Source organism: Primulina eburnea, chromosome 15 (assembly GCF_022965805.1).
Source record: "Primulina eburnea isolate SZY01 chromosome 15, ASM2296580v1, whole genome shotgun sequence".
NCBI classification, from domain to species: domain Eukaryota; kingdom Viridiplantae; phylum Streptophyta; class Magnoliopsida; order Lamiales; family Gesneriaceae; genus Primulina; species Primulina eburnea.
Genome location: NC_133115.1, coordinates 33,831,982 through 33,855,741, shown reverse-complemented (window position 1 = coordinate 33,855,741; position 23,760 = coordinate 33,831,982). Strand labels below are relative to the sequence as shown.

The following is a 23,760-nucleotide window of genomic DNA, read 5'->3' as shown; positions in this document are numbered from 1 at the left end:
TTGTATCACACAGAATTTCTTAAAAATAATCGGGAATTTTAGGGTTGGGGGTAAAATTGATTCTGTCAAAAGAATTCCCACTGGTTCATCTTCTAATCATAATTATCAAATGCTTCTCGATTTATGTATAAAGTTCTCATTTTAATCTTCGTACTTGCATTCCCTAGCTGTTTCCTCCTCTGGTGTTCTTAGATTTGTCGTTCTTGATTTCATTTTTAGGCCTGTGTTCGTACAGTCTGGGATTTTTAGATTAACGAAAAGTGGTGCTTTGCGTCATATTGTGGTTCTGAAGGTGAAATTCTGCATTGTCGTTGGATTTTGTGGGATTTGGCTCAATGGTGCTCTTGCAATTTGCAATCAAGTGTGGAAATTATTTACGCTGTTGAAATTCCGATGGTGTTCTTTTGGGAATTCTACAAGTAATTAGGAGTTAATGTATCCTATTAATATGGATTTTGCGCCTGAAAGTGGAATGGTGTTGATACCCACGCGTTTCGTGTGGCCTTATGGTGGGAGAATTGTGTATATCAGCGGCTCGTTTACTGGGTGAGATTTCATGAGCATTTAAAATTGTTGAATGCTTGTTATTCAATTTTATTCTCATCATTTGTTGTTTTCTGAGCTTAGTTATTTTCTGTAATTTATGGTAATTTTTGCTAAAGGTGGACGCAATGGCCTATGGCCCCGGTAGAGGGTTGCCCAACTGTGTTTCAGACAATATGTAGCTTACCACCCGGTTATCACCAGGTCGGTGCTGTACTTCGGCTTTGTGGATCGAAATTGTTGTAGTGCTTGCTAATTTATGTAATTGCCTGTGAATTTTTTTCAGAATTTTTTTCAGTTGGTAAGCCAAGAAAAAATGTGTACTTCTTTGAGGAATTTATTTAGCTAGTTGTACCTTGAAATTGGGATCGCACCTCTTGCTTTTTAATTATTTGCAATTTTCAACGGATTCCATATTTGTTTGCTTGTGCATTAAGTTAAATACTGTTGCTTATTTCCAGTACAAATTTGTGGTTGATGGGGAATGGAGACATGATGAGCAACGACCTTTTGTCAGTAGTAACATTGGAACCGTGAATACAGTCCTCTTAGCTAGGGAATCTGATTTCCTTCCTGCAATGATAAGCCCTCAAATACCTCCCTCTGGTCCCAGTTCCAGTATGGATGTAGATAATGAGACCTTTCAGCGTGTGGTATGCAGTTATTGCGCACATCTTTCCTTTCGTTACTGCTTGTTTCCAGATGCTATTTTTTGCAGCTATGGCTTTGTAATATTGTTTGGATATCTTGGATCAAGAAATTCATCCATACCCTTCTTCAATTGAAAAAGAGCATACCTTCCTGTTTTTCCTATTGTTCTTACCTTTCCACGGTTTGTATGCTGGTCATGCATGGAAAAAATCTTAAGAATAATGGTTTCCTTTATTAGTTTCCATATTTCAAAGCTGGGATATATTTTGATCGTCACTACTGCAGGTTTTACCAAGTGGTTTTGGTAAATAATAAATGTTTGAACACTCCCTATTTTACGTATTACAGTGTGGCATCTTAGCGAAATCAACCACATCCGTCTCCAATATTATAGCATAGCATCAAAGTAAAACCAGCACACTCTCCTCCAAATATGTAGCATAGTTTGATTGGTGGCTCATGATACTGAAAGTTACAGGGGCTGCCTCATCATAATTAATGTCTATCAACAGGTTCGACTGTCAGATGGTACTTCACCTGAGCCCTTTCCAAGCATATCAGATACTGATTTAGAGATTTCTCGGCATCGTATAGCTGTGTTCATGTCGACACACCTGGCTTATGAGTTACTTCCTGAATCTGGAAAGGTCTGGATGGACCTTGTCTGTCCTACTGCAATTATTTTACATTTATTTCGTTTCGTTTAAATTGTCATATTGATTTATTTTCGATAAGTTTGCAGGTTATTGCATTGGATGTTGAACTGCCTGTAAAGCAAGCATTTCACATTCTGCATGAGCAGGTACTTTTGACAATAATAATTGCTAGGTTGAAGTTGTTACAAAATGTGTTTTAGCTACGAAATAATTTGGTCACCACTATCTACCAGCATCAGTTTTATTGCCGTCATTTTTTAATAACGTAAGACAGCGTGATGTTGTAGCGGATGAAAGGATATCCGCTTGTAATTTGTTCAAGTTACTGAAGTAGTCAACTTGAAATATGACGAAGATTGGGGACTGTTTGTGTTTTCTTATTGAGGGTCTGCAATTGCTCCACATACATTTCTTTATGCTTATAGAATCAGTGTACTTCATTTAATTTTCCCATGTGATATTAGTTTTTGATTATTTATTATGCTTTCTTTTATTACTTTCATCGTGATGCGAACAAAAATCTTTTGAGCAACCAAATTCTTTCCAGGGAATCTCCATGGCGCCCTTATGGGACTTCTCAAAGGGAAAATTCGTTGGAGTCCTCAGTGCCTTGGATTTTATTCTCATTATGAGAGAGGTATAAGATTTGTCTTCTCTATGTCTTTGTAAGGAAATATAAATTATCACTCACCTCTGTATTCCCTACTTTTCCTGATTCTACTCCGTACCCCAGTCCTTTTCCATTTCAGAGAGATGGACCAACTTATTTCTCGAACAAATCTTTACTCAATTTGCATTTAAAAACGTGAGATGTTAGTTTGTTCCATTGAAATGCTTTTGTGGACCTCTTAAGATGCAGTAGAACAACTCCATGTGCGCTACCCTTGTCTTGTTTTCTAAGTTGCTTGAAGCCTAAAGAGACTCGTTTTCAGTTGGCTTTATTAAGTTTCTGTATTGGTAGGCTCAAATGAATAATATATGCTGATTATCTGCTCCAAATCCTTGACATGTGCTGCTTTGGTGTGTTCATTGTGATTGGCAGCTTGGTAGCCACTGTTCCAATCTGACTGAAGAAGAGCTTGAGACGCACACTATTTCTGCTTGGAAAGATGCAAAGTCGTATCTGAATGGTCAGATTAATGGGCAAGGAGATGCAGTTTCAAGACGACTCATACAAGTAAGTCTGGATGGCTTTGTTATATTCAGAAAGTAGACCGTGCTTTGGGACATGTCGAATAAATAAAATGATAGTTTTGCCCTTTTCATTCCTGTGGTAGTTGATCTGTTCATTCTTAAAAGCATCTCCAGGCATTCTGCTGGTGGTCGTTCTGATACTTCCATGATTATCTGATTATGTAAAACGTTCAACCGGCATTGGCATTTCATTCATTTGTTACTTACTTTGTCCTGTAATTAGCATGTACTCCATTCTTTTATGTTAATTTGATGAGGGTTTTCAGGCTGGACCAGATGACAGTTTGAATGAAGTTGCTTTGAAGATTTTGCAAAATGGTGTTGCCACAATTCCCATTATTCATTCTCCTTTGGAGAACGCATCACACCCACATCTTTTACATCTTGCTTCTCTTTCTGGAATATTAAAATGTGAGGATATTGAATCAGGGCTTCATACATTCGTGTATTTGAATAATACTGTTCAGGAAATGATAGCATCCCTGTCATAACTAACATGGGGTGTTTTCCAGGTATTTGTCGTTTTTTTAAACATTCCCTAAGTTCATTACCAGTTCTCCAAATGCCAATTTGTGCCATCCCTGTGGGCACCTGGGTTCCCAAGATTGGAGAGCCGAATGGCCGCCCATTGGCTATCTTGAGACCAAGTGCTTCACTTAGTGCGGCACTGAATTTATTAATTCAAGGTAACTATCTGGCTTCTTTCTGAAAAAATTCCATCTTATTTTTTTTTTAATAGAAAACCAACTTTATTATAATAGTGAAAAGTTTTACAATAGACACAGACGAGTAATCCGCAAAAAAGGTTACAAGAGAAGCGCTAAAGCACTACGTTATGACACTATCACACTATCGTCATGACCATACAAATTCCTAGTCCTTAACTATGTCTGAAATACATAAATGATTGTACTCTGGCAACTTTGTCGTCCAATTGGCGACCCTGAATTTAATTTTCTTCCAGACTTAGTCCACAGACTCCGACACATCTTCAAATATTCTGTTATCTTTCCAACCATATCGACCAAAATATGCAATGAGTTATCATATACCAGAATCTGAAGAGTCTTTTTGCTGTGGGACACCCTGATTTCATAATAAATAGATCTTGTGCGTTCCTCGGAAACGCCCATTGAAAACCCAGCTCTTTTAAAACTTTCGTTCAAATATCACTCGAAAATGAGCAATGCAGAAGTAGATGATCTTGATTTTCCTCTTGCGTTCGGCACAAACAACACTATTGCGGGCATAAAACGCAGTCCGGCCAACTTCTTTGCACCGAGTCGCATGTGGGCAGTTTCCCCAAGGCCAAGATCCACGAGAAAATTTGAACATTTTGTGGCACGTGTACTTTCCAGATATTATGAAAATAGGAGAAAAACGAGAAATTTGAGATCGGGAAGAAAGAGTTGTAAAAAAATCTAACAGAAAACAACTCTGAAGGGTCCCCCAACCAAACTCTAAAATCCTCGATACCCTCCTCCAGTCTGACTCTCTCTAAGACTCCTAAAATTAGTGAACTCACCTAAGTCAACCTCGCTTAAATCTCTTTTAAACCTCACACCCCAAATGGAAGAAGAATTGACACTGTTTGACAACATCTACAAAGTTACGAATAGGTTTGTTGGTTGAAGTGCAAATTTGAAACAAAGATGGAAATAGGTCATAAACAAGGCCCTCTCCCAAACATCCTCCCAAAAACGAATGATATTACCCTGTTTTGGCACTGCCCTAATCAGTTGTAGAAAAGCCGGGTAAAAACGAGAGATAAATTTCCAAGGACTTCTGAACGTCGTTTTCCCCGCCAAACCCATGTCCCACCCATTGTCATGAAGACCATAGATGCTCTTAATTACTTTTTTCCACGTCTCCCTTTCCACTGAACTTCTCCACCACCATTTTCTAAGAAGAGCCTTGTTCTTAAAGCATATATTCCCCAATCCCAATCCTCCTCTGTCATTCGGTTTACACACCTACTCCCACCCGACAACATGACACTGCTCTTCCCCGTCTTCACCATCCCACAAAAAATCCCTCCTCAATTTTTCCATTCTTTTAGCCACCCGCATTGGCACTTAAAAGAGAGACATGAATTAAGATGGTATCACACATAACACGGCCTTTATCAAAGTCAGTTGGCCCCCCTTGATAGAAACGACTTTTTCCACCTTGCTAATTTCTTGGACATTTTAGATACCACAGATTCCCAAAAATCCATCTTTGTAGGATCACCTTCCAAAGGTACCCCAAGATATTTAATCGGCCACCTTTCTTTTTTGTGCCTGATTGTTAATGCCATTTCATCGACTTCCTCTTCTGAACAATTCAATCCCAACACAACACTTTTTTCCAAATTCATTTTCAACCCCGAATTGGTACCAAACAATTTGAGTATATCCACTATTGCCAACACATGCCTTTGTGATTTTGCGAAGAACAAAATATCATACGCAAATTGAATATGCGAAATTTCAATTTTTTCTTTCCCTACTTCGAGCCTTCTTACTTCATTCACTGCCCTGGCCTTGTCTATCAACCTCCCCAACCCATCGACGACGAGGTTAAAAAGGAACATGGATAATGGATCTCCTTGTCTTATTCCTCTCTCCCCTCTGATTTTCCTACACGGCCTTCCATTAATAAAGATTGAAAAAGATACATTAGAAACACAGCCCCTAATCCACCTCCTCCATCTATTACCGAATCCTTTATTGCGTAACACAGAGTCTAGAAATCTCCGATCGACGTTATCTTATGTCTTTTCCAAGTCAACTTTGAGCACACATCCTTTCTTTTTCTTACGTCGATATTCTTCCACAATTTCATTCGGCAAAAGTCCAGAATCTGTCTTCCTCACACTGATTCTCCGCAATGGTATTACTCAAGACTTTCTTCAATCTACTTGACAAGACCTTAGCCTATATCTTATACATGCTCGTTATCAAACTGATTGGTCTGAAGTCATTGATCTTAGTCGCGTCATTTTTCTTTGGAATGAGACAAATGTATGCCAAAAACTCTCCCTTTTGATCTATTATTATGTGATGTATAAGTAGAAGATTCGTGTTGTCATATCTGTGTGACTCCACCCTGACCCTGTCTTACGCAGCCCAAGTTAGTTCGATACCAATTGTGGATGACAATGACTCGTTACTGGATGTATATTCTAGAAGGTTAGTAACGCAAACTGTTAGCCATGCTTATTTTATTTTTAAAAACATTTGGGGATTGTCTATCCATTTGTTTCTTGTTTTCCTCCAGTGATATAACTACGTTGGCAAAGGACAAAATTTACACCCATATTAATCTTGAAGAAACAACTATTCATCAGGTGTGCACATCTATTACGTTGGCGTCTTTTCTGCTTTACCAAGACGTGCTATAATCCTTGTGTTCAATTACCATGTATGGAACTTGAATTAGATCTTCATTAAAAGAAACTAACTGGCTAACAGAATTTAAAATTTTTGTCTTGGTAGGGTGATGATCATAGACGCTTACATTAAATTAATTGCAATTTATAACATTAAATTAATGCACTGAGTGGTTTTTTATGCATCCAAGTTCCCTTTGTCGAACTTCTTATCTCAAGCAAATGCATACTGTAGCAAGCTGCCATGTGTTACTTTTTCAATATGCTGCTAGCTTTTCCTCTGGATGCAGTGCAATTCGTAAAATTGCTTGCTTGCAGATAATGCGAAATACCGGAAGCCAGATCTCCTTGCTTTTGTTTCACATGAATTGTCTTTTAGATCTGGATAGTATTGAATGAGTTTTTTGAGTTTGAAATTCGACAAATAAAGCTTATCACCACCCTATATTTACTAGCATAATTCAGTGATCTTTGGTATTATTATCGCCTTCCGGCCTCTTGAATTATAGGCATTGCAGTACAGAGATGATCCATTTTCGACGTACGGGTACACCAGTCAAAGGTGTCACATGTGTTTGCGGTCTGATCCACTTCATAAGGTGATGGAGAGATTATCCATGCCAGGTTGCTTGTTGTCTCCTACTAAAGATTTTCATGAAACATTTCTTTAATTTGTTATGCATTTATAGATTACCCGAAGCACTTAGCTTCTTGTTTTACTTTTAATTCTTCATGTTCAGGCGTTAGACGTCTTGTTATTGTGGAAGCTGGAAGTAAACGTGTAGAAGGTATCATTTCCCTTGGTGATATTTTTCGGTTTCTTGTGGGTGGCAGTTAAAAAAAGTCAGCAACAACAATCTCATTGATGGCATTGTTCGTATATATATACAATTGGATGCCTCGTCTTTCGTTGCCGGGTTTTAAGTTAAATCAGCTGAAAACCGAGCCATGTAATTCGAAACTGGGGTTTTCTTGATCTTAATGGTCTGATTTCCATTTATCAGCGGCACAAAATTTAGTGAAAAAGGGAAAAAAGAAAAAAGAAAAAAAAAAGAAAAAGAGGGATGATTGAATGATTCGAATCTTTCTTTAATATTTTATTTCTGGTATTATATTGCTTTGGATCTACTATGTCTTGTAGTGATACACTTTAGATAACTTGATTGACATGTAAAAAAATGCAGCTATGGAAGAGTCGAGCCCTTGTAACCTTAAACTATTTGATGTTTGATATAATTATATAATACATTCTGCCTAGTCATGTCATGGTACGCGTCACTGGTCAAGGCCGATGCCTTCTTCTGGAATTAAAAAAAAAAAACTACTAGAGAAAATCTGAAAAATTATTTTTACACAAATTATACGAGGAAAAAAAAGAGAGATCTTTTTAAGAACCAATGGTCATTTTAATACTGTAGTTTCAATAGGCATGAGTGATGTTTTGTCGACATGAATATAGTATTTGAAATTCAGAAGAAATTTATATCCGAAATATGAATATGATGGGGGACTGGATAAGAGAATCATCGAAATGATGTGTTTGAAAGCAATTAGTTTTCGATCAGCGACTCCATCGAGCCAAAACTCGCGACACTTTCAGATGTTTACATAACATCTCCAAAATTTAATCACTCGAAACTTATTGATAAAGTTGCAATGATAAATTATTTGCTTCAGAGAAGAAAATCAGCATAAAAACTAGTGTGTTTATAAAGATTCATGAATCAACAGAAGTCCAATTTCACTAATGACACTGTGTAGGTATTAGTGCCATTTTTTGGTTCCTGACGATACCCATGCACCTCTATATTTCAGTATTAATTAATAGGAAGGTTATGCGAACTTTGGGGGATGGGGATATGGGTGGATTCATCCAATAGTTCACCTGAATCATTGGCAAAGCTGCTACACATTTTGTGGTTAGTTCTGAAGGAATATGAGCCTGGATGATGGATGCATGAGCCAACTCAGAATTAGGCGGTTGGAATAATTTATCCAACCCTGAAATTTAGTCCTCAAACCCTTCCCGTCTCAGGATTCCCCAGGGGAGCCTTGAGTCTACGTAGAAAATTGTCATCCCTAAACTGAGAGGCAAGCCACCAAAATTGGATGTTATCATATAACTTTATATCGAATAAATTGATAGGAAAATTATATATACTTCGTTATTTGTTATTATTATTGTTTTTTTTTTACTTCATTATTATTACTATTATTGTTATTGTTGTTGTTGTTGTTGTTGTCTTTGTCGTATAGTCATATGTTGCGTGTTTATATAGTTGATGTGTGTAAGTATACAGTTGTTGCGTGTGTTATGTATTTATATAGTTGGAATATTTATTCAAACATGATATTTTTTGTTATTTTCAAATTAATGATTTTTAATATTTTTTATGAGTGATATACTACATAAAATTTTAAAAAATACATACATACGTGATTGAATTTAAAATTTTAGTTAAAATACAATTGAAGATTTAAAAAAAATTCTATTTTAGAAAGAAAAAAATATATCAATAAAATGATATAATGAAGGGATAATTGTCATTTTAAATAAAATTTTATCAAATCAATTAGAAATTAGTCAGCATATGGCTAACTTTAATTATTAAATAGTAAGATTGTGGGGACCCGGACGCTAATCAAGTTCTTAATCATCATTGGGACTAATTAGTCAATTAAAAACAGGGTCTAAATTTTTTTTTTTTTAAAATGCGGAACGTAGTGAAATCAAGCTAATATACATATCAGTATAAAATAAAGTACAAGTCTTGTACCGTCTACAAATCAGTACAAACTAGGGTTCAACAACTACTATCAAGTGTTTAACCCCTATATACAATCCAAGTCCGGAGCCTCCACTCTAATCACGATCTCTCCTCATCTCCTGGACCCTGATCCTGTCTCACCTGTTGTCATGTACACATACAGACAAGACAACAGCCGGATACTTCCGGTGAGAATAAATCCCAGTATAAATCAATGAAACATGCAATCATATAAACAAATATAAAGCATGTAATCAGGTAACAGTAATCTGTATCACGATCTGAAACATGATTACAATTCTACAAGTCAGACTAGACTCAATCCTAGTCTAAGGATCCCGGTTTCCAAATGTGGTATTCCTATATCGAATTCCGTAATAGAAGGAACTCCGTTCCTATTACTCGATATAACCAAATATGGTGTTCCTATATCGAATTCCGTAATAGAAGAATTCCAATTCCTATTACTCGATATAACCAAACATCTGGTGTCCTGACCTATCCGTCATGGACTGTAGCTCTATCGCTAATATCATTATCTTGAGACATCGTGCAATGTTCCCGTGGAGATTCCACCACTATCAGGAACTTCTGTCACAAGATAACTCATCTGATACCTGCTATCTCTAATTCCAGAGAATAAGTACATCAGTCAAATCAATGCAAATATCAATGCAATAAAGTAAAGTATGTGATTTAGGAAAACTCAAGTCGATCTCCCAATACCACATTGACTTATACCTTTCTTTCGCCGGTTTCTGGCTCAGTCGAAGTCCTGAACTCACAATCTGTCTGACAATGACAATACCAATAATCTCATATCAGTATACCTTTCAATTCAATAACAATCTGATCAATCTTGATTTAATTCAAAATCAACGGCATAACGGTACCAACTCAGTATCCCCGTCAATACCATATCACCAGATAACAGTTACAATCTATAACCCATATCCAATACAATCCGTAATCCAATCACAATTCAAATCTGTCTGGTATAAATCAATATACCCTAAAAATTCATAACAATTCCATAATCAGTCCGTTTCTTAGTCTGACTTCGATTCTACGATGTCTAACATGTCAAGAACAACATATATGAGTTCCATTCAATTCTGAAAATATCATAATTCTAAAACATGTCAAAACGTAGTAAAACTTACGTCCAGTTGTAGACTACGTTGCCAGGAACTCAATACCGAAGTCGGATTCAAAATCAGACGGACGGATTTCTCGCAAAAGGCGTAAGGATTTTCTGCAAATTCCTTCAGACCTTTTCTCGATTTCTGCTGAATTTTCGAAGGCATCCTACCCTATATATATCATTGCGTGCATGTCATGAGGTGTCACAATTTTCGCAAAACACGTCGCACCGCGGGTGCGGTCTCGTTAGCACCGCGGGTGCGGTCCTGCACCGCGGGTGCGGTATTGTTCTCACCACGCGTGCGGTCTCAGTTTTTCCAAAAATTGCTACCTTACTGGAATTGCACCGCGGGTGCGGTGTATTCCTGAGCGCGGGTGTGGTGTTGCTTCGGCAACACATGCTGAAATTCAAAATAAATAGCCGCACATTCTCTTAAATCGTGTCTCAGTTGGCCCTTTCGTAATCACGTTAAATTATAAGTCAATAATCCTTGATTAACAGTGATTAATTCTCGGGCATTACAAAGATTATTATTGCAAAAAAAATAGTAATATTATTACAAATATGTATTTATATAGGGTAAGATTTATTTAAAAATGTATTTTTTTAAAAAAATTGAAACGTCAATTGTTGCCCGATATATGTAATCATAATACGTGTATTGTGCACATATATCATATTAATTACCTTGTTTAGTATCATACATTTGTTTAAAAATTATTATACTCAAAAAGATCTCTAACTATCTATTAAAAGTCAAGTGATCATTTATAATTTTTTTTCATCTACCAGGTCTGACATCATTTCAACGACTAATCAAACTTCAGTCGATCGACCGACGTATTGTATATGAAAAAAAATTAATGATAAATCAAAGATATAGAGATTTGAGGTGATCATTATTTTAATTTTGACTGAAAAAAGTATTTTAATTTGGAATCGAATAAGAAGTGAGAAAATGTTTAATTAAATTAATAAAATATCCTACCTTAGAAAAAGACATCGACATATCAAAACTATTGATTTATAAAAATATTTTATTAAGGTGTACGTTGTAGAACCAGTTAACAACTATGTATATTATACAAATTTTTTATTTATTTTCACACCATTCTGTTTTCAACATTTTATGTAAATAAAAGTTGAATTTGAATATTAATTTTTCCAAATAAATATTTTTTAAAGTTTTACCATTATATTTATGGAATATTTTTATACTAAATGGTCCAACGCGTGCATGACGACAGTCTTTCGTGGAATTTCCCACCACACGAGAATTCAACTGAAAAAACCTCCGTACTCGACTTCGCTCACTCTATTAAATAGATTTCCCCCACTCTCTTTTCAGGCGCGTCTGCTCACCTTCCCAGCATATATATATATATATATATATATATATATATATATATATATATATATATATATATATATATATATATATATATATATAGTAGAGTAGGTCTCTTGTGAGACGGTCTCACGAATCTTTATCTGTGAGAGGTTTAGCCCTACCGATATTCACAATAAAAAATAATAATTTTAGCATAAAAAGTAATACTTTTAATGGATGACCCAAATAAGAGATATGTCCCACAAAATATGACTTTGAGACCGTCGCACACAAATTTTATATATATTGTAATCGTTTATGAAATTATTTGGATACATAGGAAATACATTTAAAATTCATATAAATTAAAATTTATTCAAACAAGAAAAATTTTTGTCAGAATTTGAGATTAATTTCTCGATCCAAATACAAATTTCTTAAAATATAAAAGTCGAACTTGACTTCAGTTAAAAATTTTAAATTAAAACGAATATTGGAAGAGAACCTTTATCTGTCAATAAGCATAACGTAAAATAGTTTTTATTAAGATGCGTAATTGAAATTAAATTAATATAGTTTTATATATTGTTTATTATTATTATTATTATTAATTTTTATATAATTTGAATTATGCACAACTTGTTTATGGTTAATACGTCGATGCACGTGTGAACAACAGGTGTGGTCTTTGTCCAAGTGATAGATATTAAAATATTAAACTTTGGTTGATACGTGACACTTTTTTATTTGACAATTACGTGACTTTAAAATCTCTCGCGTCACATCTTATTAAATTACAAAAACACCCTCTGGTGAATTGGATACTTTCAGGAAAACATCAACATTCGATATGGTTTTTTTTTTAATATATATATAACCCCATGGAAGACAGATCCATCCATCGTCCTATTATCCCTGTTCTATCCATAGCCCAGTGGAAAACAAGCTCATCAAGGGCTCAGGTATTCTTCTATAAATACCAGGTTTGAGCATATGTTTAGGAATTCAAGATATTGTTTTCAGCAGCACCCTTAACTGCTCCCCCATATATCCTCAGTCACTGATTTGAGCGTCGGAGGGGCTACGCCAGAACACCCGATCCTGGCCCCCTCTTAACGATCTTATTTGTGATTTCAGGCTCAGGGTAATTTCGGAACCTGCGTCTGGATTGGTTACACTTGCTGGAATCGGACCCTAAATTTCCCGTGAGTATCATATATATATATATATATATATATATATATATATATATATATATCCGCCGTGAGATTTTCTGTCTGATGCATTTACTCGCGACGAAAGTAGATTTATGGTTTTATATATATATATATATATATATATATATATATATATATATATATATATATATATATATATATATATATATATAACCATAAATCTACTTTCGTCGCGAGTAAATGCATCAGACAGAAAATCTCACGGCGGAGAGTGGGTGTCGTCCGATGTTTCTTCTTTCGTCAATCTCTTTCATCTTCTCTGGTTTCAAAGTGACTCGTTGAACTGAGCGGGAAATGACTATGCGAACATAAGAAGAGTCTCCTTCTTAATTTATTCCAAAAAAATAAAAAAAATACTCGGGATAAGTAAACTAATAACATGGGCTATACATATTTCGTGAGAATTAATTTTCATCACCAAGTTTTATGAAACCATATGTAAAGTTTGTTTTTAATATTATACCACATCTATTTAGAAACTCAACATATTACAAATTGAAGCTCTAAAAATCATATATTTACCGCGACACAAAATTAATTTATACAAATCTGCCAAATTTCATCTACGGGAAAAAAATTAATCATTATATACTATAAATGTGGTAAATATGCTTAATTTTAACACATTAATTAAATATGCTCAATTTTTTTTTAAAAACTAAGAAATTAATATTTTTCAATATTCGGACTATGACGTAATTGCAATATGACTGGTCTCATGCACGGAAGGACAAATCTGTCTTTTCGCAGCACTCATTAAGTACCACCCTGCATGCGTGAGATTACTGTTAGGTACGCATATTTGGCGCGTCATAAAGCTGACAAAATAAAAATAAAATAAAGTATATATATTTTTAAAATATAAATAAAAATAAAAATTATTTTTTTAAAAAGAAAACGGAAAATATTTTATTTTATTTTATTTTATTTTATTAATAAAAAAAGGGACACAAAAAAGTGCACAAAATCACGAACACACGCAGTGTGTGAAATATATAAAAGGCGAGTGACTTCCAAAATATCACTCGAAAACCCCTTCTCTCTCTAAAACTACCGAATTCCATCCGATCAAACCGCTTCTCTCTCACACAATCACACACATCTCTGTGTGATTTATATCTATAAACTCTTGTATATACCCAAGTTCTTGCATTATCTCGGTGAATACCTTACTTTTACTACGAAATTTTTGTGTTGTAGTTGTATATTTATACTTTTTTTTTTGTATATTTTGGAGGGAGTGTGTGTTTGTGTATGGAGAGGTACAGTGGAATCCAGGCAATGGAAGGGGTACTGGGGGAGTCGGTTGGGGAATGGGTGGCGCCGGGAGGAGAAACTGGGCTTGAAGGTGGGTTACATTTGCATTTCATTTGAATTTCACCTGAATTTGAGACCCATTTTACTAAATTGAGCGTGCTTTTTTTTGGTAATGTTGACGAGTTGTGGTTGATATTTTAATGCAGAACCTATGTGGCAATTGGGGCTTGGTGGCGGGCCCGAGTCGTACCCTGAGAGGCCTGATGATCCCGATTGTATTTATTTCTTGAGGACTGGATTTTGTGGATACGGCAATAGGTGTCGGTTCAATCATCCCCGTGATCGTGGCGTGGTAATATTCCCAGTTTTTTAGCTGTAGGATTCAGTTTTGATTTTTTTTAATGCACGATTTGTGTGATCATTGTGTCCAAGATTGGAATTTATTGATGTTTTGTGCCGATTTGATGATAATCTCGGTAAAATTTTTGTCTTTCTTGTATTGCTCTGATTATAGTTGTAGTCATGAAATAGTTTGGAAAAATATCTCATCTTAATGATAACATTGATTCAGTCATGCATTGAGTCTGATGGATGATGTCCTGTGAAATATTAATAACAGTGAATGTACACAACCAGCCTTTCTTGTTTTAGAGGTGTTTTAAATTGTTTTGATGAAACAGAGTAGATAAGATAGAGAAAAATATTTAAATCATGATGTTCAGAGTAATCACACATTCAATGAGTAGAGTAGTGGTATCTTGTATGGAATTTTCGGAAATTTTGGTATACATGGAGTCTTTCTTGTTTAAGTGGATGGTTTTGACTTATTTTAAGATTCGGCCGAGGAAATGAAGTGATAGAATGTTGGTTTTTTTTACTAATTATAGGCAATGGGAACTATGAGTGCTGGCGGAAGTGAATATCCGGAACGCCTTGGGCAACCTGTCTGTCAGGTCTAGATTTTCGCCTTTGGTTTCAGCTTTCAGATAACCATGTTTGTGCAACTAAGCTGAAATATATTCAGATATATACTCTTAAATTTGGCGCAATATGTAAATTGCTAAATGATAGAGGGCATAAATCTAAGTGCTCTGTTCTACATCTTGTACTTAATGTTTTTAATGGTTCCTTGATGTCTTGGGGATTTCAGTTTCTTCGATTGTGCAACCTAACTATAAATTTGTCTTCTTTGTTGGTTTGGAAAGGTAAGTTTGTACTGGTTGGTCGTGAATTGGCCTTTTTTGGTTAGATTAGATGGTATTATGGTATATCAAATCAGTAACCACATGGTCATATCCATTGTATCAACCTTTTTTTATATTTATTATATCCTCGGCCCTCGGGATTAATGTTGGTTGAATTCTTGAGACTCAAATAGTTATATTTGCTAAATAATCTTATTTAACTTTTTTTGTCTCTTTACTGTCTATATTATGGATGATGGGCATTGGCATGGCATCATATTTTTTATGTTGGAAACATATCAGTTGCTTAGATCATTCTCCTGTGTCTGTTCTTTGTTGAAAGTTTTCCTTTATTGTTCCATGGTTCTTTGTTTTCTTGCTATCCATTATCTTGTATCGTTTGATACTATTTGCAAGTCCATAAGTTACTCTTGTTCTTTACTTATTTTTATTTTTAAATTTTTAACTTTTTCCTGTCCTCTAAATTGATTTTGTTGTTGTAGTTTTTGCTAGAAGAAACAAAAAATACATGTTACATTTTCTCTCACGTCCCATCCTTTTGTTATCGGCATGCGTTTATTATCACCTTACCACGCTGGATGAAACTAATATTTGTCGATGAAACTTGTTGTGACTAAGATACTTGAAAGTTTTTTCTTGTCTTATATGGTGTGGCAATCGGCAATTATTAGTCAATTGAAAAGGATATTGGCCCTTTTTTATCAACGATCATGAAGTTTTCCGATTTCTTTTATTGTTTTAAGCCTGCGTTACTTGCCATGCTCCTTTTTTATATATATCTCAGATTCCTAATGTAATTATTTACAGTTACATTGGAAAAATTTCCATCCGAAGTTTTTTCTATTTTAGTTATTTTATTTTTAGTTGTTAAAAATAGTTGTTAAAAACAAAGAAAAAAAGTTGATCTATTCCTTAGAAATTTTATTCTAAATATTCTGCTCGTACTGAAGTTTATACGAACATTATTTGCACCAAATTTATAGTACTATATGCGGACGGGAATGTGCAAATTTGGTGCGTCCTGCAAGTATCACCATCCAAATCATGGAGTTGGTTCTTCAGGTCCAGTAACACTGAATTTTTACGGATATCCCTTGCGACCGGTAGGGAACCTTGAAACATATAGTCCATCTTTTATGATTTCATTTTAGATAATGTTTCACTAACTATTCACGTGTCTCATTGAGTTTTTGATGCAGGGAGAAAAGGAATGTTCATATTATGTTAAAACAGGGCATTGCAAGTTTGGCATTACCTGTAAATTTCATCATCCTCAACCAGTTGGTACCCAAGTTCCAGAGCAAACTCCTGGTCCAGGGGCATTGGCTGCTCCAGCAGCTCTGGGCACACCTGCAGTTTATACTACGTTGCAGCTTCCTGTTCAATCTTCTCAACAATATGGGGTAATTTCCGGCAACTGGCCGGTAGCCAGGCCACCCGTACTTCCAGGTTCTTATGTTCCTGGAAATTATGGTCCCTTGCTCCTTCCTCCAGGAGTTGTTCCTCTTCCTGGTTGGACACCTTACCCAGTAAGTGTAGATGAAGTGTTTTGCCTCTTCTTTTTTCCTTCTTGAGCCCATGTTTGCCTATCTTTGTGACTGTTTTAAATGATTTTGTTCCATGCTGACTACGACTGTTTTAACTTTTGAACGCTTTTGTTTCATGCTAACTAGTAGAAGTGCATTGTACAGGCGTCGATTAGCCCTGCAGGCTTCCCAAGTACCCAACCCTCTGGCAGTGGCACAGTTTATGGGATAACTCATTTATCTCCTCAGGCAACCTCATACACCGGACCATACTTTCCTGTCACTTCGCCAGCTGGTCCCTCAAGTAGCAGTCAAAAGGAACATGCATTTCCAGAAAGACCTGGTCAACCGGAGTGCCAGTACTATTTGAGGACAGGGGATTGTAAATTTGGATCTACTTGTAAATATCATCACCCACCCGAGTGGAGTGCACAAAAAACAAGTTTTATGCTAAGTCCAATGGGTCTACCACTACGCCCGGTAAGCACGTAGCTCTATTTTGAATATGTAAATGTTAATCTAGTTAACCGATAATTATATATTGAAGATGTTCATAATTTTATATGGCATACAGCCTTGAATGCGCATGTTCATTTTGACCTAGTGTCTGCTCTAAATGAAGTATAACATGCTATGAGTGCATCGATCCGTTCTAAATTGGCGGATAAATATATAATCATCGCGATTCTTTATGCTTTTTTAGATGATTGACATTACTATTACACAATGGTTTGGATCTTTATTCAAACTCCCTCAATTCCTTAGAACTTGACAGATCAATACTTAAGTATCTTGATATGGAACCGAAGCTTTGTGGAATGAAACACTTCTTCCTTTTCTTTGGTTATTCTACTTGTTACGCTGCTAATGATTCCAAGCCTGCATGTATCGGTTGATTGTGACCTCTACTGGCTTTCTGGAATGGATTATTGCTTGATTGGAAGGTTATTGGCTCACAAAACTGTAACTGTTACTCGTGGGGAGAAAAGTGAGTGTCACTGAATTGCAGCGATGACAACTGTCATGGTGAAAATATTTTTACTGCTATGAACTGTCAGCACAACAAGTAATTGGGTGAGTGAAAATTGTGAAGGACAGTTTGATTGGCCGATGTATGAGTTTGTGCCAATAATTAGAGGGTTCCGATTTTTGTTCTAGATATTTTTGTATCAAACTTCAGAGTTTGAGTAAGCATATTCTCATAACTTTCATAACTTGGAGTTATAGGGTACCTCTGTCCATCGATCTTCTTTAAGTTCTCTAAAAACAGGTGGCGTGCTTCCAGAAACATCAGTAATTTCACAGTTGATGGAGCTAGGTCTGTGTAACTAACATGTCTATACTACTTGGAAAACTAACGATCTTTGAGGAATTCATATGCCTATCAGTCTTACAGAATTTCTGCAGATTTGTGTTCATCTTCGTTTTTTGCATCACTCCCTCCCCCGATCTTGTATATAAACCTTCAAACTTCTGTATTTTCCTGTTGTTGACCCAATTTCACAAGTGTTGTGACTTTGGTGATGATGTTGGACTCGTGATTGCATTCTGTTGTATGGTCATAACTGAGACTTGCGCCTTATCTTTCGTATCACTCTCATAATTTTCAGGGAGCACCACCATGTCTACATTATGCACAAAATGGAGTTTGCAGATTTGGCCCCTCGTGCAAATTCGATCACTCAATGAGAACATTGAGTTACAGTCCGTCTGCTTCCTCTCTAACTGATATGCCTGTTGCTCCTTACCCTGTGGGATCAACAAATGCTACTCTGGCTCCATCATCCTCGTCATCAGACCTGAGACCCGAATTACTTCCTGGTTTCAGTAAAGATGCCTTCTCAGCACAGATGTCATCTATGAACAGTTCAAGTGCCTCAGTTGGTTCAATGTTCTCAAAAAGCGAGCATGTTCCTCAACCAAGTGTTCCTCAGTCTGGAATGAGTTCTGTCTCTTCAAGAGTTAGCACAAGTCAGGGAGGTGAGATTCGCACTTAAAGATAAACAGAAGGTTCGACTCATCAGATCCTCTCCATCACCAAGCAAATGTGAGTTATTCATGCAAATCCGCCTCAACATCCATCCGTGTTCATAATATGATCACCAAACTGCCATTTCCATCACAAAATAAAGCCATCACACCCCCCAAAAGATATGGCAAGACCTTGTTTATCCTTTTCACCTAGTCTCTTCGATAACAAATAAGACAAACATCCTTTTAGGCATTCACGTACAGCACTGCTCGATTTTTTAATCTTGTTGTGTCTATTCATGTTATCTTTTTCAGAACGAAAAAGATACATTCTTCATCACTTCCACTTTAATTTAACCATCTCCACGACTCTCTCAACCATTGATCTCTTGTTAAAAGACCATCCCAAATTGAATGGGCATGAATTTGTTCAGGTTCTCTTTTTCGGTCTGGGGTTTTGTAGTGGAAACGAAGCGATAAACTTGGAGAATGACTAGGCAAGTTTATAACGCCTGTTTATGCGAGATATGTAGTTATGTTGTCTGAATTGCTCGAACACTTCTGACTATAAATTTATGACCAATACATGAAACTGTATAGAAAATCTTGAATTTGCCGACTATTGTCCATTGATTACTTAAGTTGACCATTGGATTTTTGTTGATGATGCAATTAGTACGTATTACTGTACTGCAATATATTGCATTCTACAAGGCTTCATGACTTGTTATAGGAACTTTAAGGAGGGCCTCATCCTAATATTATTAATTTATATCGATATAAAAGTATGTTGATACTATCAAGCTCCACATTCCATGGTTGTTTAATTGTAAAAAATTACAAGTTCCTCAATTTAATAAGTGTTTATGCATTTAATTTTTTTTATGTGCATGATATATTGATCCCGTCGACTTATAAATGTAACGATTATGATCTTAATGCTACTATTAATATAGCATGCATACTCAAGAAAACAACTGGCTGTAAGGGTAGGATGTGTCACATAAGATAATATTGTGGCACGCTTGAAACCCTACTTTATAAGACAAAATAAAAACATATAAAAATTATTTTAACTTCAAGGACATGTATGTGTAAAATCTCGTTCATTAATAAACCCTCGATCGACAGCTTCAAATCATCACGTGCTCAAAAGAGTGGGTAACCTAAATCCACAAAAGAAGGAAACAAAGATGAACAACTACTTGGCGTGTAATCAGTACCAGTTGTAGCACTGCTGGTTGGAATGCTCATCATTGGAATATTGTTTTCACAATCAGTAACTGGAAGAATATTCACGTGATCAGCTCCCATACTCGATAAAGGGTTATTTTTTATCATGGCTGAAAGCTCACAGTTGGAACCCAACCCCTCCCATGGCTGTATTTGATCACTGTCCAAGAATCCATAGCCCATCATGTGATTACCACAGTTTGAAAAAAATTCAGGGTTTTCGAGATTCCAATATCCCATTGTTTCAACATCTCCGATTCTGGATTCATCAGAAAGAAGTGCATTGCTATAGCTTTCGTCACACAGGTCGGATGAGAGACTCAAGTTTGGGCTGCTCAATATTTTCTGTGCCTCGGAAGAGCTGGAAGGATTCAAGTACTTGTTGGGAACAATGCAATCTAGATATCCAGAATTTGAGTCCGTTGTGGACAGGTTAAAGACGGTGCTGTGATTTTCATCATTACGTGATGAAGAAGATTCACGGGAATGACTGGCGTCGGCTTCTGATTGAAGAGTATGATTGATCATACTTACACCAGGCTGAGTACCGGTGGAAGGATGGTTTGCATTGGCTTCAGATCGCCTGTTCTGTGATGATGATCGCTGAAAAAAGTTCTGATCAAAAGGGTTCACATTTAGTGAGTGGAAATGATTTGTTTGATCAGAGTATATGAAATTTGTTCTTGCTTGAGTGCCTTTCATCGAAAGGGCTGCCCTATCATAAGCCAATGCTGCTTCTTGTGCGGTATCAAAGGTCCCTAACCAGTGTCTTTCCTTGGTGGTGGGGTCCCTTATCTCCGCCGCGAATCGGCCCCAGGGACGCCGCCTGACGCCGAGGTACCTCCCCGGTTCCGCAGGCTTCTTCCGGCCTCGACGCTCGCTCGTCTGAGACACAGCGGCTGTGTTGCGTTGGAGCAATGTGAAGCCTGTGTTGGTGAGAATGGGTTCAAAGAGAGGGAAGGGTATCGTTTCTTGGGAGGGTTTATTAGGGTGTGCCATGATTGTGATTCTTGAAAAAATGAAATCAGACAACTCTACGGTTTTCTTTCTTCTTTGCAGATCGAATGTTGTTCTTAATTAGTGAGCTGCTATTATTTTGAGGGAAAATCAAATGAATGGGAAAAGTTTCGAAATGTTGAGGATTGTGAAAAAGGGATGATTCTTTCGAAGTTCGATTGGTGAAAGAGCGTGTGCATGGAGGGGGATTTTAAAGGCAGTAATTAGCAGTGTTTGATGGAAAGAATGGAAAAAATGGACACTGCAAAATGTCATTCTTTGAAAGGCTTTTTTGAAATAATATTTTATATCTATCTCGAGTTTACTTTTTTATTCAAGAAAGAAACATAAAAGACAGAAACTATTGGATTGAGATCATAAATTATCTTATTAAATATAAAATGATTTTGAGATTTGTGCTTAATTAGAACTTATAGTGTATTTTCCTCTCCTAGATGATGGTCCAAAATACCGTCATTCCCCACGGATCATATATTTTGAGCCAAAATATTAATGGAGTATAGTGCAAAATTTTGAAATATGACATCACCTTTTCCTTCTTTAGTAGAGAAACTTCAAGTCGAAGAAATTTTTAGTCTTATTTCATTGGAACGTTGATATAGTACGAAAATTCTGAATTTGACATGAGAAATGTTGAGGTATACGACATCATGTCAGTAAATCGACAAAAAAACAATCAGAAATTAAAAATTAGTAGATCAAGATCGAAATTTGATTATTTAATGGACTAATACTCTAAATGAGAGAAGTTAGTAGGAAAAAAAGTTGTTTTTCATTTTTAAAACTAAAACCAATTTAAACTTTCACAAAATTCTATGCATAAAACATTTCTTAAAAACCTACTAATATTTATTTATCTAAAGAAACTTACGTCATTGGCAAGCTTTTACTAGTATCCTGTATCCCTATATATCTCTATTTAATCGCATTTTCTCGAGAGACTCGAGCATTTGAAATCTTCCATCATGGATTTCATGGTATGCACGTGTTTAATCCGGATTTAATGCAAAATTAATCAAATAAAGTGTTCCAACGATCATGTCTTTGTTCATAATTAATTTTCAAAGGGAGCAGTTAGGGAACTGTCGTAAATTATATTTTGAAATATTAATTATAGAGTAACTCGATTAAATTATTTATGAAATATATTATATGTCATATAAAAACGAGAAAATTACTTCCGTTAGATGTGATTGATAAGATGCTCATTAATTTATTCAACTAATACTCAACATCTACACCAAAATCACATAATTAATCATCTGTTTCGTCGTATATTAAACGTATCTATCAATTTTATATCATTCAAACTATATTTTAACATCTTTCGATCATCTGATATCAGATTCCGAATGATATTATTAGGTCTAACTATAGTGACTAGCTGGAGCAGATGGCTATACGAATTGAGCAAAACTAAGAAGTTAAATAGTTTGATAATGAATTTAAATATGCATACATTTTTCAAGAAACCTTGGCAACCAAGTATTTAAAAGTGGGGATTCATTAAGCCCTGTCTAGTCAAAAGGGCATATCAAAAGCTTAAAAAAACACATGCAAAGCATAATCCAATTAAAATCGTAATTTATGCTGTTACGTTTAAGCCAGTGATATTTCAATAGTTATACAACCAGGCCAAATTTAAATTAACATGTAGTTTTAAAAAGGGGAATTACATTTTCGGTATTAGGTATTTGTCTTTTTGCAATCTTGGTTATCTGTATTGTCAAATTTCACTCATAGTTCACTATCTTTGTTTTTTTTTATAAAAAAAATACAATTAATTTAGTCATTTTTCCGACGTTGTTCTGAATTCTGATGTGACATCAATATGAAATTGATGTGATACTAACACGAGAACTTCCTACGAAATATTACTAAAATTACCAGAAATAAGAAGATATAACAGAAATTTGATAATATAAAGATCAAAATCGGAAAAAAAAACAAATTAAATGAACCAAAAGTAAAATTTTCCCTAAAAAGACAGTAGATAAAAATTATGAATTTGTCAATTATATTTTCCATGACAATAGGCAAAACGAATTTTTTTCCCCTTATCTAGATAATTGTAAAAACAAGGTAATAAGCAGTTCTAAACATGGAGCTTTCAACTTTATATCATTTTCTGATTACGCTTTTCACGTGCTTAATGGCATTGGGAACTACATAAGATCATATATTAATAACAAAATTTACCTCACATTAATGATTTGGAACTGTTTTATATATATATATATATATATATATATATATATATATATATATATATATATATATATATATATATATATAATGATTTGCTATGCTTTTTGTATGACATATATAAAAGATCTAGGACCCTTGACTCTTCCACTAAACATTTCCCACCAAGACATTAATTTCATCTTCAGACCATATATGAATTTTAAATTCAAACAAATTTTTTTGATAATAAAAAATTATTTTCGGAGAACTGTCACATATATTAAATAGGTTAGTGTCATCTCATTGATGTGTATATAAGCGTACACAGTGACGACTAATTAATATATCAAAATTATATATATATGTGTGTGTATATATATATATATATAAGCTTAAATATTAGATCAATTTTTGGAGTTAAAAATAAATGAATGGGTGACTTCTTCATGCTAAATTCGTCTTCTTTA

At 35.3% G+C, this 23,760-nt stretch overlaps 3 protein-coding genes across 6 annotated transcripts; 2 read left to right on the top strand and 1 right to left on the bottom strand.

Moving 5' to 3' along the window:
• LOC140815226 (sucrose nonfermenting 4-like protein) lies at positions 1 to 7,543 on the top strand. 3 transcript variants are annotated; one of them, XM_073174350.1, is made up of 14 exons: positions 1 to 125; positions 220 to 546; positions 663 to 747; positions 1,005 to 1,196; positions 1,707 to 1,841; positions 1,937 to 1,996; positions 2,398 to 2,487; positions 2,893 to 3,027; positions 3,311 to 3,455; positions 3,557 to 3,730; positions 6,154 to 6,217; positions 6,306 to 6,375; positions 6,927 to 7,041; positions 7,158 to 7,543. In XM_073174350.1, the coding sequence occupies exons 2-14, from the start codon at positions 434 to 436 to the stop codon at positions 7,253 to 7,255; spliced, it is 1,476 nt and encodes a 491-aa protein (XP_073030451.1). In that variant the 5' UTR covers positions 1 to 125; positions 220 to 433; the 3' UTR covers positions 7,256 to 7,543. The 3 variants fall into 3 exon arrangements, with proteins under 3 accessions (XP_073030451.1, XP_073030450.1, XP_073030452.1); XM_073174351.1 differs by having other exon boundaries at positions 31 to 83; XM_073174349.1 differs by having other exon boundaries at positions 14 to 546.
• A 6,368-nt stretch (positions 7,544 to 13,911) lies between these two features.
• On the top strand, positions 13,912 to 19,521 carry LOC140813875 (zinc finger CCCH domain-containing protein 32-like). Of its 2 annotated transcripts, XM_073172666.1 has the most exons (7): positions 13,912 to 14,245; positions 14,361 to 14,506; positions 15,042 to 15,107; positions 16,343 to 16,462; positions 16,559 to 16,888; positions 17,051 to 17,365; positions 18,496 to 19,521. In XM_073172666.1, the coding sequence occupies exons 1-7, from the start codon at positions 14,152 to 14,154 to the stop codon at positions 18,880 to 18,882; spliced, it is 1,458 nt and encodes a 485-aa protein (XP_073028767.1). In that variant the 5' UTR covers positions 13,912 to 14,151; the 3' UTR covers positions 18,883 to 19,521. The 2 variants fall into 2 exon arrangements, with proteins under 2 accessions (XP_073028767.1, XP_073028768.1); XM_073172667.1 differs by lacking the exon at positions 15,042 to 15,107.
• Positions 19,522 to 19,947: 426 nt separating this feature from the next.
• On the bottom strand, positions 19,948 to 21,443 carry LOC140814917 (uncharacterized). Its single transcript, XM_073174011.1, has one exon. The coding sequence runs from the start codon at positions 21,086 to 21,088 to the stop codon at positions 20,006 to 20,008; it is 1,083 nt and encodes a 360-aa protein (XP_073030112.1). The 5' UTR covers positions 21,089 to 21,443; the 3' UTR covers positions 19,948 to 20,005.
• Positions 21,444 to 23,760: the final 2,317 nt, after the last annotated feature.